Source organism: Bombina bombina, chromosome 10, assembly GCF_027579735.1.
Source record: "Bombina bombina isolate aBomBom1 chromosome 10, aBomBom1.pri, whole genome shotgun sequence".
Lineage (NCBI taxonomy): Eukaryota > Metazoa > Chordata > Amphibia > Anura > Bombinatoridae > Bombina > Bombina bombina.
This window is the reverse complement of record NC_069508.1, coordinates 116,631,650-116,650,776: the sequence shown is the minus strand read 5'-3', so window position 1 is coordinate 116,650,776 and position 19,127 is coordinate 116,631,650. Positions and strand designations below refer to the sequence as shown.

The window sequence follows — 19,127 nt, the reverse complement described above, 5'->3', positions numbered from 1 at the left end:
TATTTCCTCTTTCTTAATATATATATGCACTAATATTTATTTCCTCTTTCTTAATATATATGCACTAATATTTATTTCCTCTTTCTTAATATATATGCACTGGTATTTATCTCCGCTTTCTAAATATATAAGCACTAATATTTATTTCCTCTTTCTTAATATATATGCACTCATATTTATTTCCTCTTTCTTAATATATATGCACTCATATTTATTTCCTCTTTCTTAATATATATGCACTAATATTTATTTCCTCTTTCTTAATATATATGCACTAATATTTATTTCCTCTTTCTTAATATATATGCACTGGTATTTATCCCCGCTTTCTAAATATGTATGCACTAATATTTATTTCCTCTTTCTTAATATATATGCACTAATATTTATTTCCTCTTTCTTAATATATATGCACTCATATGTATTTCCTCTTTTTAATATATATGCACTCATATTTATTTCCTCTTTCTGAATATATATGCACTAATATTTATTTTCTCTTTCTTAATATATATGAACTAATATTTATTTCCTCTTTCTTAATATATATGCACTAATATTTATTTCCTCGTTCTTAATATATATGCACTGGTATTTATCTCCGCTTTCTAAATATATATGCATTAATATTTATTTCCTCTTTCTTAATATATATGCACAGGTATGTTTTCCTCTCTCAGAAAATATATGCACTGGTATTTATCTCTGCTTTCTAAATATATATGCACTAGTATTTATTTCCTCTTTCTTAATATATATGCACTGGTATTTATTTCCTCTCTCAAAGTATATATGCACAGGTATTTATTTCATCTCGGAAAATATATGCACTGGTATTTGTCTCCTCTTTCTAAATATATATGTACTAATATGTATTTCCTCTTTCTTAATATATATGCACTAATATTTATTTCCTCTTTCTTAATATATATATGCACTAATATTTATTTCCTCTTTCTTAATATATATGCACTGGTATTTATCTCCGCTTTCTAAATATATAAGCACTAATATTTATTTCCTCTTTCTTAATATATATGCACTAATATTTATTTCCTCTTTCTTAATATATATGCACTCATATTTATTTCCTCTTTCTTAATATATATGCACTAATATTTATTTCCTCTTTCTTAATATATATGCACTAATATTTATTTCCTCTTTCTTAATATATATGCACTAATATTTATTTCCTCTTTCTTAATATATATGCACTGGTATTTATCCCCGCTTTCTAAATATGTATGCACTAATATTTATTTCCTCTTTCTTAATATATATATGCACTAATATTTATTTCCTCTTTCTTAATATATATGCACTAATATTTATTTCCTCTTTCTTAATATATATGCACTGGTATTTATCTCCGCTTTCTAAATATATAAGCACTAATATTTATTTCCTCTTTCTTAATATATATGCACTCATATTTATTTCCTCTTTCTTAATATATATGAACTCATATTTATTTCCTCTTTCTTAATATATATGCACTAATATTTATTTCCTCTTTCTTAATATATATGCACTAATATTTATTTCCTCTTTCTTAATATATATGCACTGGTATTTATCCCCGCTTTCTAAATATGTATGCACTAATATTTATTTCCTCTTTCTTAATATATATGCACTAATATTTATTTCCTCTATCTTAATATATATGCACTAATATTTATTTCCTCTTTCTTAATATATATGCACTCATATGTATTTCCTCTTTCTTAATATATATGCACTGGTATTTATCTCCGCTTTCTAAATATATATGCACTAATATTTATTTCCTCTTTCTTAATATATATGCACAGGTATGTTTTCCTCTCTCAGAAAATATATGCACTGGTATTTATCTCTGCTTTCTAAATATATATGCACTAGTATTTATTTCCTCTTTCTTAATATATATGCACTGGTATTTATTTCCTCTCTCAAATGCACAGGTATTTATTTCATCTCGGAAAATATATGCACTGGTATTTGTCTCCTCTTTCTAAATATATATGTACTAGTATTTATTTCCTTTCTCTAAATATATATGCATTGGTATTTATTTCCTCTTTCTTAAAATATATGCACTGGTATTTATTTCATCTTTCTAAATATATATGCATTGGTATTTATTTTCTCTTTCTTAATATATATGCACTAATATTTATTTCCTCTTTCTTAATATATGTACTGGTATTGATTTCCTCTTTCTAAAAATATATGCCCTGGTATTTATTTCATCTCTCTCTCTATACTGTAAATATATGCACTAGTATATACTATATTTCCTCTTTCTTAATATATATGCACTTGAATTTATTTCCTCTCTGTAGTATATGCACCTTAATGTATTTCCTCTCTCTAAATTTATATGCACTTGTATTTATTTCCTCACAAAATACATACATATTTATTCCTAAATACATATGCACTGAGAAAAATATCAATAAAGATACTGTTTCTTGCTCAAAAGCATTTGGCCTTTGACCTCTAGATAATGTTAAAAGAACATTACCATTAATAATATTTTTTATATAGATCAATTGGTGGAATCATACATATCAAAGCCTATTGATATATAGATTAAATAATTTCACCAAATTGTTAAACCTAGTAACCTAATGTATCCTTCAAATAACAATAAGACATTTATTTTCTATCAAGCATATTTATAATGCTTGCCTATATACATATGTGAATTTCACTAAACCATAGTCTGAAAAAAATAATTATTAGCAATTATCATTAAGAAATTCATATTATAAGTATTCTCATTTAAATAGGTAAAAGCTTCCATGCTTACAATTTAAACTGATTATTCATATGTAGTTGGTGCACAAAGAGGAAAAAGACATGTTCCCCTTTGAACTGATTTTATCTCAAGATTCGCAGCACAGCCGTCATTGTTGATAAAGAGCAGGGAGCTGAAGCTCTGTTGCTAAGGTTCCACCGAGAACAAAAAAGAGAAAAAACGACAATATATATTTAAAGGGACAGTATAGTCAAAAATAAAGTTTCATGATTCAGATAGGGAATATCATTTTAAACAACTTTCTCTTGTAAGGTGTATCCAGTCCACGGGTTCATCCATTACTTGTGGGATATTCTCCTTCCCAACAGGAAGTTGCAAGAGGACACCCACAGCAGGGCTGTCTATATAGCCCCTCCCCTAACTGCCACCCCCAGTCATTCTCTTGCAACCCTCGAGAAGAAAGGAAGTATCAAGAGATATGTGGTGACTTAATGTAGTTTTACCTTCAATCAAGAGTTTGTTATTTTTAAACGGTACCAGCGTTGCACTGTTTTTCTCTCAGGCAGAAATTAGAAGAAGAATTCTGCCTGGAGATTTGATGATCTTAGCGGTTTGTAACTAAGGTCCATTGCTGTTCTCACACATAACTGATGAATATAGGAAAACTTCAGTTGGGGGAACGGCCTGCAGATTACCTGCTTTGCGGTATGTTCAGTATTTTTATTTCTAGAGAGAGGAATAAGTTCTAGAAAATGCTGACAGAGCCTTGTATATTTGAGGTAAGCCTGATGTAGTGATTTAACAGCGACTGGGATCATGCTTACATAACAGGGTAATACTCATGTTAATATTCATATTGCTTAGTGACAAAACGTTTACATGATTTCATAAATAGGACGTTTTTTCTCTGAGGGAGATAAGTCTTTATTTGGGGCCTAGTTTCCACATGGCTAGTCAGATACTCCTAGGAGTATTTTCTTAAGGCCCCTCTGACATCCAGTACATGGTGGGAGGGGCCTATTTTAGCGCTCTAACTACGCAGTTTTAATACAGACTGAGACCTCCAGCTTCCCTAGAAGAGTCCTCTGGCATCTGAGAACCATTTCAAATGGGTTATTTCTGCACAAAATCGTATTTAAGGGCAGGTAGGAGCCTCAGCAGAGCTGTGGCTTGGTGCTCAATTGATTTTTAACGTTTTTAAACATTTTTCAATCCGGTTTGGGGCCTAAGGGGTTAATCATCCATTTGCAAGTGGGTGCAATGCTGCTTTAGTCCCTTATTCACACTGTAAAAATTTCAAAGATTTTACTGTATTTTTTCACTGTTTTGCAGTTTAAGTGCTAGTTTTTTTCTCTTAAAGGCACAGTAACGTTTTTGTTTAATTGCTGTTTCACCTTTATTAAAGTGTTTTCCAAGCTTGCTTATCTCATTACTAGTCTGTTAAACATGTCTGACATAGAGGAAACTCCTTGTTCAATATGTTTGGAAGCCATTGTGGAACCCCCTCTTAGAATGTGTACCAAATGTACTGGAATTTCTATAAACTATAAAGACCATATTATGGCGCTTAAAGATTTATCTCCAGGGTATTCGCTGACTGAAAAGAGGGAGATTATGCCATCTAACTCTCCCCATGTGTCAGATCCTATAACTCCCGCTCAAGTGACGCCAAGTACATCTAGCGTGTCTAATTCTTTTACCTTACAGGACATGGCGGCAGTTATGAATGCTACCCTCACAGAGGTATTCTCCAAACTGCCAGGGATACAAGGAAAACGAGACAGCTCTGGGGCTAGAATTAATACAGAGCTTTCTGACGCTTTATTGCCTGTGTCCGATATACCCTCACAATGCTCAGAAGCCGAGGCAAGTGAGCTTGTATCTGTGGGTGACATTTCAAATTCAGGGAAGGCTTTACTTCAGTCTGATTCTGAGATGACAGCGTTTAAATTTAAGCTTGAACACCTCCGCTTATTGCTTAGGGAGGTTTTAGCGACTCTGGATGACTGTGACCCCATTGTGGTTCCATAGAAATTGTGTAAAATGGACAAATACTTTGCAGTACCTGTTTACACCAATGTTTTTCCAGTCCCTAAGAGGTTTTCGGAAATTATTACTAAGGAATGGGATAGACCAGGTGTGCCGTTCTCTCCTCCTCCTGCTTTTAAAAAGATGTTTCCCATAGATGCCACCATACGGGACTTGTGGCAGACGGTTCCTAAGGTGGAGGGAGCAGTCTCCACCCTAGCTAAGCGTACAACTATCCCCGTCGAGGACAGTTGTGCTTTCCTTGATCCTATGGATAAAAAATTGGAGGGTCACCTTAAGAAATTTTTTATACATCAAGGGTTTATTCTCCAGCCTCTTGCATGCATTGCCCCAGTTACTGCTGCAGCGGCTTTTTGGTTTGAGTCTCTTGAGGAGGCTCTACAGGTGGAGACCCCATTAGACGATATTCTAAACAGGATTAAAGGGACCTTTAACACTTGCCATCAATGAACCAACATACTTTTGCTATCATATATAATTGCCAATACTGAGCAATACAGCATAGACCATTTTGCATTTAAATAATGTCTACCTTAATATTTTAAATCTAAAGGCGATCTTCCCCCCTCCTATGGCGATCGCTTCCAGACAGTGACAAGAGGGCTGGGCACATTCTTGGTTCTCACGTCATCCCCCCTGTGAGCGAGCACGCAATTGTGAATAACATTTTCCCTCACCGGTGCATGCGTATTAGGCTGAAACTGAGAGCAACAGCTAATGAAACGTCACAGGAAGTGACATGGTTCGCTGTTTTACAAAGTTAGGTCCCTTCACAGAACACCGGCACTCAGTTCACTATCAAGAGAAAGTGCTGATTCCTTGCTGAGCTGTACACTAGAGGTGCTTGTGTGAACCAGTCGCTCATTTCTCTAAGCTGCCTGTACTATGGGTCTGCTGCTTAGTCAGAGAGGAAGCGCTTCTGAAGTAATGTAAACAAACTTCAAAGAAAAAAAAACTACTATGCACAGGCTCTTCCGGCAACACAGATGAGCGCATCACGTGACCGCATATCTCCTCTTAACGCGCGTTACAACATGGCGGCTCCCTATCTAACACATAGGCTACAGTTTAGAGAAAAGTTCCAAAGGGTTAAATAGTATAATAACAGATCAGATGCACATTATATTGTGAGTATGGAGGTTGTTGCTGCACACACTTTATATTTATTTTGAGGATTTCTTGAATGACGAGGTGTTTAGGATCCCTTTAAAGCTCTAAAGTTAGCTAACTCCTTTATTTCTGACGCCATTTTTCATTTAGTCAAGCTAACGGCTAAGAATTCAGGTTTTGCCATTTTGGCGCGTAGGGCGCTATGGCTTAAGTCCTGGTCAGCAGACGTTACTTCAAAGTCTAAGCTTCTTAACATCCCCTTCAAGGGACAGACCCTATTCGGGCCCAGTCTGAAGGAGATCATTTCTGATATTACTGGAGGAAAAGGTCACGCCCTTCCTCAGGATAGGTCCAATAAGTTAAGGACCAAACAGAATAATTTTCGTTCCTTTCGAAACTTCAAGAGTGGCACAGCTTCAGTTTCCTCTAATGCAAAACAAGAGGGAAATTTTGCCCAGTCTGGATACCTAACCAGGCTTGGAACAAGGGGAAGCAGGCCAAGAAACCTGCGGATGCCTCTAAGACAGCATGAAGGAGTAGCCCCCGATCCAGGACCGGATCTAGTGGGGGGCAGATTCTCTCTCTTCGCCCAGGCTTGGGCAAGAGACGTCCAGGATCCCTGGGCATTAGAGATTGTTTCCCAGGGATATCTTCTGGACTTCAAAGCTTCATCTCCAAAGGGGAGATTTCATCTCTCACAATTATCTGTAAACCAGATAAAGAGAGAGGCATTCTTACGTTGTGTTCAAGACCTGCTGGTTATGGGAGTGATCCACCCAGTTCCAAGGGAGGAACAGGGGCAGGGCTTCTATTCAAATCTGTTTATAGTTCCCAAAAAAGGAGGGAACTTTCAGACCAATCTTGGATCTCAAGATCCTAAACAAATTTCTCAGGGTCCCATCCTTCAAGATGGAGACTATCCGAACCATCCTCCCTATGATCCAGGAGGGTCAATATATGACTACCGTGGACTTAAAGGATGCTTATCTCCACATACCGATTCACAGAAAAAAAGAAGAAAAGGAGAAACTATAAGGTGCAGAGGTGACTGAAGTTTACATAAAAAATATGATATTCTGTTCAGAATGTCATCTAGTGGGGTCTCCACCTGAAGAGCCTCTTCTAGAGCCTCAAACCAAAAGGCAGCTGCAGTTGTTACAGGAACAATGCATGCAATAGGTTGAAGAAGAAAAAAAGGGGGTGTGGAGTGAAGCTTAGATCAGACTCAACTTGCTTACCCAAGTCTGATATGCTCCCAATATCAGATCTGTGAAAGTGTGCAAGGTGGGGGTGGGGAGCACTCAAAAAGAGCCGTGAGTTGGACTGTGATTCTTAACTATTCCTTAAATTCCTTAAAATCTTCTCAAGAATCCTAAAAAAATGTGTAAATAAATTAATGTGCCAGTGTTGTTCTACAAAGTGTTTACTTTGTGTTAAAATTATATCGGTAGTTATTCCCCTAATCGGCAATTATAAAGTTGCCTGATGTAACAATATATATTGTTTCAAAATTAGTTTAAAGTGGAGTGTATATATATATGTGCGTTTATAATTATTTCCATCCGCATCAGATGCTGTTGATATTACTCCTATTCTTATTGTTTCTGGTGTTCTATATTTCTTAAAACTTCTATCCGTGATGTATGCACAATATTGTAGATATACTTATAAGTGAATAAAAAAAAATTTTTTAAACAGTTGTTTAGAAAAAAAACATTTACTTAAAACATGTTTAAAAAACAGGTACTGCTAATATAGGCAATTCATAAGATGTTCCGTAGCAATATAATTGAAGCATATACATTAGAGCATGTCCATATCCTATGAAAAATGTAATTTTAAAACTTGATAGTGTTCAATGAGTTCAGATATTATGATCCTTTAGTGATATATCTGATAGATCTGATAGGATATTCCTAAATTGTGGCCACAACTAGTCCTTAGATTAAAAAGTCCCAATGGTAAAAATAAATTATCAGCTAGACTCCCCCTAACTGGACCTCCGATATCCCTTACCTCCTTGATATTATGTAATTTTCCGTGATGCCGTGGGTCCTGGGAAGAGTGCTTCTGTGTACAAGCTTAGTTTGCTGTGTCTCCAGTCGGCGTGCCGCCATTTGAGTCTCTTCCGCAACTGCTTCCTACCCAGGTGTGTTTGATGTCCGTCTGACGTGGTGCACGGAGGACCTATCGGGTAACCGGATCGTGGGGGGAGTGTTCCTGTAATTCTTCTGCTGGAGCCAATAGTATCCACACTCGATGTCGGGTTTTCTACGCGTGTCAGACGGACATCAAACACACCTGGGTAGGAAGCAGTTGCGGAAGAGACTCAAACGGCGGCACGCCGACTGGAGACACAACAAACTAAGCTTGTACACAGAAGCACTCTTCCCAGGACTCACGGCATTACGGAAAATTACATAATATCACGGAGGTAAGGGATATCGGAGGTCCGGTTAGGGGGAGTCTAGCTGATAATTTATTTTTACCATTGGGACTTTTTAATCTAAGGACTAGTTGTGGCCACAACTTAGGAATATCCTATCAGATCTATCAGATATATCACTAAAGGATCATAATATCTGAACTCATTGAACACTATCAAGTTTTAAAATTACATTTTTCATAGGATATGGACATGCTCTAATGTATATGCTTCAATTATATTGATACAGAACATCTTATGAATTGCCTATATTAGCAGTACCTGTTTTTTAAACATGTTTTAAGTAAATGTTTTTTTCTAAACAACTGTTTAAAAAAAAAAAAATGTATTCACTTATAAGTGTATCTACAATATTGTGCATACATCACGGATAGAAGTTTTAAGAAATATAGAACACCAGAAACAATAAGAATAGGAGTAATATCAACAGCATCTGATGCGGATGGAAATAATTATAAACGCACATATATATATACACTCCACTTTAAACTAATTTTGAAACAATATATATTGTTACATCAGGCAACTTTATAATTGCCGATTAGGGGAATAACTACCAATATAATGTTAACACGAAGTAAACACTTTGTAGAACAACACTGGCACATTAATTTATTTACACATTTTTTTAGGATTCTTGAGAAGATTTAAAGGAATTTAAGGAATAGTTAAGAATCACAGTCCAACTCACGGCTCTTTTTGAGCGCTCCCCACCCCCACCTTGCACAGGTTGAAGAAGAAAGCCTTGATGAACAACATTTTTGTTTAGGAAACCCTCTAATTTTTTATCCATAGGATCTATGAAAGCGCAACTGTCTTCAACAGGTATAGTTGTACGCTTAGCCAAAGTAGAAATAGCTCCCTCCACCTTAGGGACCATTTGCCATGAGTCCCTCATGGTGTCAGATATGGGAAACATTTTCTTAAAAACAGGAGGGGGAGCGAACGGAATACCTGGCCTATCCCACTCCTTAGTAACAATGTCCGAAATCCTCTTAGGGACCGGAAAAACATTAGTGTAGACAGGAACCTCTAAATATTTGTCCATTTTACACAATTTCTCTGGAACTACAATAGGGTCACAAGAATCCAGAATCGCTAAAACCTCCCTAAGCAATAAACGGAGGTGTTCTAGCTTAAATTTAAATGCCGTCATAACTGAATCTGTCTGAGGGAGTAATCTTCCTGAATCAGAAATCTCTCCCTCAGATAGCAAATCCCTCATCCCTACTTCAGAACATTGTGAGGGAGTATCGGATACGGCAACTAAAGCGTCAGAAGGCTCAGCATATGTTCTTAACTCAGAGCTACTGCGCTTCCCTTGCAACCCTGGCAGTTTAGATAAAACCTCTGTAAGGGTAGTATTCATAACTGAGGCCATATCTTGCAAGGTGAAAGAATTAGACGCACTAGAAGTACTTGGCGTCGCTTGTGCGGGCGTTACTGGTTGTGACACTTGGGGAGAACTAGATGGCAAAACCTGATTTCCTTCTGTCTGAGAATCATCCATTGCCAAACTCAAAATATGTTGTCTGCAACTTATAGACATATCAGTACAAGTGGGACACATTTTAAGAGGGGGTTCCACAATGGCTTCTAAACAAATTGAGCAATGAATTTCCTCAATGTCAGACATGTTAAACAGGCTAGTAATGAGACAAGCAAGCTTGGATAACACAATTTTCAAAAAACGGTACTGTGCCTTTAAGAGAAAAAAAAGGCATACACAAACTGCAAAACAGGTTAAAATAGCTTCAAATTTTCTGAAATTTTTACAGTGTACCTACTAAGCTTTAGGAGGATTGCACACAATTAAATAAGCAATGCACCCCCAATTAACAAAACCGGATCACAAAATTTCTAAAACCGGTTTAAACCCCTATTAGCACCTTGCCACAGCTCTGCTGTGGCCCTACCTGCCCTTAGGGAACGATAGAAAGGTATTAAAGCTTTGATTAGTCCCTCAGGATGAATAACAAAGCCTCAGGAGAAGTTTCTTGCTGCTTGCCAGTAGAACTAAATGCGCAACAGAGGCGTGAAAATAGGCCCCGCCCACCACACTCGATGTGGCTGGGGCCTAACCAAATACAAAAAAACCTTGCCTGAAACCATGTGGGTTATAATAACTTCAACATAAGCCAAATGAACCCTCTGCAAAAGTCCCAATAAAAACGATACTCCCATAACACCCAAACGTTTGTCCTTCCAATTTCACATACAAACTGAGTGCCCAAAATAAATAAGCCCTTTATGCAAGCTAGTAAAACCTTTTAACCCTAGGATTACTGCTTACCCTTCCCCTAAAGGGGATACTGTCAGCCTTTCTGAGTTAACACAGTCTCTGCAGAAAAAATTACTGAACATACCTCATTGCTGTATAGAAAGAACCGTTCCTCACACTGAAGTTTTCCTGTACTCCTCAGCTCATGTGGGAACAGCAGTGGACCTTAGTTACAAATGCTAAGATCATCATCCTCCAGGCAGAAATCTTCATCTATATCCTGCCTGAGAGCAAATAGTACAACACCGGTACCATTTAAAATAACAAACTCTTGATTGAAGATAAAATAAAAACTAACAGTTTAACACCTCTTCTCTTTACCCTTCCTGCTTAGAACCAGCAAAGAGAATGACTGGGGGGTGGAGTTAAGGGGGGAGCTATATAGACAGCTCTGCTGTGGTGCTCTCTTTGCTACTTCCTGTCAGGAACGACAATATCCCACAAGTTAGGCTGAATCCGTGGACTCGGTACATCTTGCAAAAGAAATATCTCATGTTCTTATTTGTAAGAGAATGTCATTTTTGCATTACTGATCTAAGCTATTATGTGTTTAACCACAGCAGAGGGGTTAAAACACAGATAAAGTCCCAGTGGCATTGTAGCTCCCAGGCAGAACTAATCTATGTCTATGGCAGCAGTGTTTGTATCTATGTATAATATTACTATAAACAATGCTGCCAACACTGATGCCAGGTGGCTAGAGACACGTGCACGCTCCTCAGCTCACCCTATTAACCCTTTGAGTGCTAAGCACTTTCCCACCTGGGTGCTAAGCTGTTCAAATGTTTTTTTTATTTTTATTTTTATTTTTTAACTTTTTTTTTTTTACTTTTTATTTTCAGATCCCCAAGACTTAAACTGTTGGAAAGGTTAGGCGATTACCTTTCCAACTGGTCTTGGGGGTCTGTAGCTGCTTAGATGCCTGAGATACAGGCTTCTAAGCAGCATGCCCCCTTTTCCTATACTTAACATTGTTACGTTTAAATAAAGCTGGGCAGTGACGTCATCACGTCATTGCGTGTGACGTCACCGTGCATAACATGAAGCCCCGGCAATGCCCCCAGATCTCCCTCAAAGTGGGAGAGTGCTAGCGACGGCTCTGAGCCGTCGTTAGCACCTGAGTGGGAAACTCTGCGACGGCTCAGAGTCGTCGTTAGCACTCAAGGGGTTAAAGGATACCAAGTAAAACTGATAACAGAAGTGAACTTGAAAGTTGTTTCAAATGTCATGCTCTATCCAATCAATTTAAGTTTAATTTTGACTTTACAGTCCCTTTAAAGGACCACTCAATGCCGTAGAATTACATAATTAACAAGTGCACAATAAAAAGACAATGCAATAATAGCACTTACTCTGAATTTCAAATAAGCAGTAGATTTTTTTCTGACAAATTATTTTTTTCTCCCATTGTCCGGCCCCCTGTATCATGTGACAGAAATCAGCCAACCACAGACTAGTATACGTATACCCTGTGAGTTTGTGCACATGCGTAGTCGGATATTGTTCCCCATAAAGTTTGAATATAAAAAAGACTGCATGCTCTTTCTGAATCATAAAAGTTTATTTTGACTTGAGTGTCCCTTTAAGTAATATTTTAAGGATATGATTATCCATCAAATTCCCATAAACTGGATAAAGTTACATTATGAATCCTGATCATACTGGGAATAGCTAAACCAAGGTAATTTCTAATTGAGATCTTATTATATATTTACCAGTTCTTCTTTCTTTCTCTCCAGAGTGTGCCGCTGCTTCTCATAATCCGATGACCCCGGTGACAGCCGTTTCATTGAACCCTGACCGTAAAGACGCTTTTGAGCTTCAGCTTTTTGCTTTGCCAAATTTTTCTTCTTATCGCTCGCTCTATAGAAGACAAAACAACGTTCTATAACTCAGTTCTGAAATGATGACTTTATATTTCTATGCCCAACAAACTAGCTGGCAATAGCGTATACATTAAATGATTGTAAATGCCCATATTTCTGCTGCAGACAACTGCCAAATACAGTAACAAATGTATTTAACAAACATTGTGTCTCCCATTAAACTCCAAAATCAGTCTAGATCAACATAAAAGCAGATGAAAATACAAGTCAACCAACTGCCGGTCATAATGTTTAAATGACTGCAGAAAAAGAGAGCCAAATTCAGTAAATTAATTTGTCAATGTTGTATTCTTAGTACATTTAACCCATTAGAAATCTCCTTTGCTCCTCTCATTTCCAAACATGTTAGGAAGTAATAAAAATTAAAGGGACAGTCTACAACATAATTTTCTATTGTTTTATAAAATAGATAATTCCTTTATTACCCATTCCCTAGTTTTGCATAACCAACACAGTTATATTAATACAGTTTTTACCTCTGTGATTACCTTGTATCTAAGCCTCTGCAAACTGCCCCCGAATTTCAGTTCTTTTGACAGACTTGCATTTTAGCTAATCCGTGCTGACTCCTAGGTAACGCCATGTGTGTGAGCACAGTGTTATCTATATGACACACATGAACTAACACCCTCTAGTGGTAAAAAAACTCAAATCGCATTCAAATAAGAGGTGGCCATCAAGGTCTAAGAAATAAGCATATGAACCTCCTAGGTTTAGCTTTCAACTAAGAATACTAAGTGAACAAAGAAAAATTGGTGATAAAAGTAAATTGGAAAGTTGTTTAAAATGACATGCCCTATCGGAATCATGAAAGTTTACTTTGGACTAGACTATCCCTTTAATATTTATTGTACATTAAACAGATATGGTCACTTAAACAATAATGTGAAGCAATTTTAAAATTGAGAGGAACTTGGTTCCTATTTAGGGCCTGATATTCAAAACCTCGCCGGCATGGAGTGATAGCACGCAAAATCTTTGGGATTTTTTTCAAACCTCACATAAAAAATACTACATAGCAACATAAATATTTCTCAAGGTAAAATGTGTGCTTCTAAATTTTTGTAAAGGCCTTGCAGTACCAACAAGACTTCTTGGATCATCTCACCTGAGCGGCGAGGTTTTGAATACCAGGCCCTTAGTCTTTTGCATTGTCCTCTGTTTAGTATTACCCAATGTATATCAAAATTACAACTGTATTTCTTCAAGTAAGCAACTACCACTTCAGATGGGAAACTGTTGAATGTATCTAGTTCCTTTTTATAAAATAAAAGTATTCTACATAAATTAATGGATAAATAAGTACATAAATATATCATTTATGCTATTGGCTTCATTTATAGAGCTGCCTTTGAGACTTCGGAGACTTTATAGAGCAGGCTCACTCATGCAAGCCTCCAACCACAAGTTGCTTCCTAATCACCACTCTTTCCTACCTGTAGAGAATTAAATCAGTCCAAACTGATCTGTCTAAGGTGATTGACAACCAGTTCTCTTGCTTGATTGGCTATAAAAGATTAAAGGTAGGGCCTGATAAATGCAGGTAGCATTTATCTATGAACTTTGTTCTTTATTATATTAAATACATTGCACCATGAAAAGTGTTTTTGCGCGCTTGTATTTTTAGATAACATATATATATATATATATATATATATATATATATATATATATATATATATATATATATATATATATATATATAGGAATATCTATTTGAAAATAGATAGAACATGTTCCCCCTATGTAAAGAACATTGGAATGTAAAATATTTAGAGTACGTACACAGTAAAATACATTATGAAATATTAAAATGTGTTAAATAAGATTTTTCAGGTATTTGAGTGCATATAAAAATTACTGTTCAATAAGATGTTTCCCAATGGCTAAGCATATGCAAAGAGGGGGTGGAGTAACGGGTGTGGTGTGGGCAGGTAGGGGGTTGGACCATATGTGGCAAGTAACATTTTAGCCTGGCTAGTAGCATAGGACTTGAGCCCTGATATATGTATACACAGGCATACCACAGAGATTTGGCAGGGTTCAGTTTCAGACAACCTCAATAAAGCGAATATCGCAACAAAGCGAGTCACACAAATTAGTTCCTGAGTGCATTTAAAAGTTATGTTTACACTACACTGTAGTCTATTAAGTGTGCAATAGAATTATGTCTAAAAAAAATGTGCATGCCTTAAATAAAAAATACTTTATTGCCGAAAAATATTAACCATCATCTGATCCTTCAGCGAGTCGTAATCTTTTTTTCTGGTGGTGTGTATATATGTATATCTATATATATTCAAAATGGAAATGCTTTCATGTGGATTCAAATTTTGGCTATAATGTGTCTTTAAACCTTATATAATCTTATGAATATTGGTCCCATTATATGTGACAACTTAAGTTTATACTGGGTAGTATATATTATAACCAGTTGCAGTGTTTGAAAGCAATTTAAACCCTTTTTTCTAAGCAAAGTGGGATATATAAATAGTCAACAATTTTAATAAAACTATTAATTTTGAGAGTAAGGATTAATTTATATATATATTTTTATTATTATTATTTTATTTATTTTTTAAACTACATTTCCTATATTGTTCAATTAGACTGCACCTTAGAGTACCTAAGCATTTTGGGAATATATAGTTTAAAAACATCCAAATCAATAATCCAACAAACATGCCCTCTGTACCGTTAATGCCCCTTTTAATATCCCTTAGAGAGACGCACACACATATTCTATCTTTTTGGAGCACAACATGTTAAAGGGACACTAAAGTCAAAATTATTTTTTTATGATACAGATAGAGAATTTAGTTTTAAGAGACTTCACTTTCCAATTTACTTCAATTAGCAAATTCAGCTAATTTTGGTTATAAATTAATCCTTACTCTGAATACGATCAGGTTGATTGACACCCCCTGCTAGCGGCCAATTGGCCGCAAATCTGCAGGGGGCGGTATTGCATCAGCAGTTCACAAGAACTGCTGGTGCAATGATAACTGCCTGAGATCTATGCTGTCAGCATTTATCGATGTGCAGCGGACATGATCCGCTATATGTGTTTAATGTCCCTTTAATTGACACGTCACTTAATAGCATCACTACACACTATTAAAAGTGATTAAGAGATGTTTCATAGCTATAAATATTCAATACTCCCTTGGCCAAGAAAACAAGTCATTACCAAATAATATTACTGTATTATTGTCACTAGAAAAAAAAATTGAAAATGGAAAAAAAAAAAGACATAAAGTAGAAATGAATTATATATACACTCGAGAAGTCCAAAACTTTTCCTTTACTGTCCATTGGTTAAACAGTTGGTCATTAATTATATAGCTAAATCCTTTAGCGGTGTCTTTTACTGCGAGTTTGTTAAAATCGATCTTCAGCCGCTTTATATTCCGTGTGAAACTGGCAAAGTAACATTATCTCCTCGTACTTCTTTTTGGTTATTTAGAAAACAATAACATTGATTTTTTTTTTTTAAGCTTAGATTATAATAGCACTTCTCTTTTAATTCTTGCAACGTGCTGGCAGGATTCCACCACAGAGAATGATGTCTAATTGTAAACTTATATGGATTTAAAAAGGAAGCTATAGACATATCGGATATTACAAAACCGTATTAGATGCAAGTGAAGCACTGTTGAGTTTATTTTAGAGTCTTGGCAGAAGGATTTTAAGATATTTGTTTTGACTAATGGGAACCCCGTGATGAGTTTGTATAACTGTCACAGGATTTCCTTGTGGTGGGGCATGCTGGGACGGTTATCCACAAACTCACACAATCTCTTCTGTAATTTCTATTTTATTAGAACACTTCCAGCAGGCTCTGCATGTGGGTGCCCTAGTATAGATCCGCTCATTAAGGATGCCCCCAGCGCGTTTGCTACAGTAAATCTTTGTGAAAAGGCTGCTTCATTTTCAGTATTGGTAAAGCTTTTAAGACTGTCCAAACACATTGTCTTGAGCATGAAAAATCTGCAGAATAGTCTCATGACAAACACTTCCCTCTAATGTATTATCACAGTAGTGGACGTGCTTAACAGAGGGCCCTGGTGCAAAAGCATTTAGTTAGCAATAGTAATAATATACATTCTGCTCTGTATAATGATTTTAAGGATTGATAGATAGATAGATAGATAGATAGATAGATAGATAGATAGATGATAGATAGATATATAGATAGAGATAGATATATAGGTAGGTAGATAGATAGATAAGTGGACCTGCAACCTGCACCAATAAAAGGCTCCCTTGCATTAGGATTGTATGCATTATGCACATGCCTATGTATAAACTGGCTTATATGGGCCCTCTCCAGTACTTGGGCCCTTATGTCACTGCGCCTGCTGCATTAATGGTAGTTCGGCCCCTGTATTATTGCTATTGTACTGTTCAGGTACTCTTTTATAGTAATTTCAGCAGGCACAATCATTCCCAGAAAAGATTATGGTGTTTATTATCAGCCAATGTCCTCTGCATAACATGTTCTGGGCTAAAACTGTGATGCACACTAAGGGGTAGATTTACTATGCTGCGAATGCAGCTGTTTCAGTTTGGCTCGCCACAAACAAAAGTTAAGAAGCAGCGGTCGTAAGACTCGCTACTCCTTAACTTATCCGCCACCTCTGAGGTGGCGGGCAACAATCAAGCCGGTCGGATGCGATCGGGACAATTGACACCGATTGGCGGCCGATTCCCGCGAATATGCAGGGGGCGGCATTGCACAAGCATTTCACCAGAAATGCTTGTGCAATGTTAAATGCCGACATCGTATGTTGTTGGCATTTAGCGATGTCGGGAGGACATGACCCATCCAACATTTATTAAATATACCCCATAGGCTCAAAGACAGAGCAAGAGAGATATTTGATACAACTGACTGGATTTAACCTCTTGAGGACATCAACCAGATGGTTCATAAAATAAGAAGAGGGCAATTTTTGACTGTGAAAGCTGCATTCTAAAAGGGACATAATGCCCTAATATAGAACATTTTATTATTGTATTATTGTATTGTTGCTTGCATATAACTAACCACTTTATTTCTATTATCTAATTTGCTTCATTCTCTTGCTTCATTCTGCTGCAGGAGCTGCAGCAGGTCACGCATTCAATAGCAGGAGCTGCAGCAGGTAAAGCATTCAATAGCAGGAGCTGCGGCAGGTCACGCATTCAATAGCAGGAGCTGCAGCAGGTGACACATTCAATAGCAGGAGCTGCAGCAGGTAAAGCATTCAATAGCAGGAGCTGCAGCAGGTGACGCGTTCAATAGCAGGAGCTGCAGCAGGTCACGCATTCAATAGCAGGAGCTGCAGCAGGTCACACATTCAATAGCAGGAGCTGCAGCAGGTCACGCATTCAATAGCAGGAGCTGCAGCAAGTTACGTATTCAATAGCAGGAGCTGCAGCAGGTTACGCATTCTATAGCAGGAGAAGCAGCAGGTTACGCATTCAATAGCAGGAGCTGCAGCAGGTTACGCATTCAATAGCAGGAGATGCAGCAGGTTACGCATTCAATAGCAGGAGATGCAGCAGGTTACGCATTCAATAGCAGGAGCTGCAGCAGGTGACACATTCAATAGCAGGAGATGCAGCAGGTTACGCATTCAATAGCAGGAGATGCAGCAGTTTACACATTCAATAGCAGGAGCTGCAGCAGGTTACGCATTCAATAGCAGGAGATGCAGCAGGTTACGTATTCAATAGCAGGAGCTGCAGCAGGTTATGCATTCAATAGCAGGAGCTTCAGCAGGTTACGTACTCAATAGCAGGAGCTGCAGCAGGTTACGCATTCAATAGCAGGAGCTGCAGCAGGTTACGTATTCAATAGCAGGAGATGTAGCAGGTTACGTATTCAATAGCAGGAGCTGCAGCAGGTGACACATTCAATAGCAGGAGATGCAGCAGGTTACGCATTCAATAGCAGGAGCTGCAGCAGGTGACACATTCAATAGCAGGAGATGCAGCAGGTGACACATTCAATAGCAGGAGATGCAGCAGGTTACGCATTCAATAGCAGGAGCTGCAGCAGGTTACGCATTCAATAGCAGGAGATGCAGGAGGTTGCGCATTCAATAGCAGGAGATGCAGCAGGTCACACATTCAATAGCAGGAGATGCAGCAGGTGACACATTCAATAGCAGGAGTTGCAGCAGGTGACACATTCAATAGCAGGAGTTGCAGCAGGTGACGCATTCAATAGCAGGAGCTGCAGCAGGTCACACATTCAATAGCAGGAGCTGCAGCAGGTAAAATAGTTTCAACCACCGTGGCTGAAACTATTTAACTTTTGTTAAATATTTAACATCCACTTATGATTCCAGAATGTGTGCTATTCATTGTGCCAGGCTGAGCACAAGACAACACGCCCTGTGCTATCAATTGCACTCCAGTTGTAATCTAGCCCAAAATGTTTAGTTGTGCATAGAAAAAAAAAGGAAAGGGGCGTGTCCAGGCAGCTGTCATGGCCGGCAGCAATATTGGTGGTGGATTGAAGTAGATTGATTATTTGCCATATAACAGTGAATTTACCAGACATCCAGCTCTGATAAGCACACAGATCTCATTAGCATATTGAGACAGCCTGCTTCA

The 19,127-nt window shown here is 37.3% G+C and overlaps 1 protein-coding gene across 1 annotated transcript in view; it reads right to left on the bottom strand.

Moving 5' to 3' along the window:
• The window catches only part of TTLL7 (tubulin tyrosine ligase like 7), a 715,282-nt gene that overhangs the window by 417,000 nt on the left and 279,155 nt on the right, over positions 1-19,127 (bottom strand). Inside the window, exon 11 of the mRNA XM_053693316.1 lies at positions 12,351-12,498. Coding sequence (XP_053549291.1) covers positions 12,351-12,498 — 148 coding nt within the window. The remainder of the gene's footprint in view (positions 1-12,350; positions 12,499-19,127) is intronic.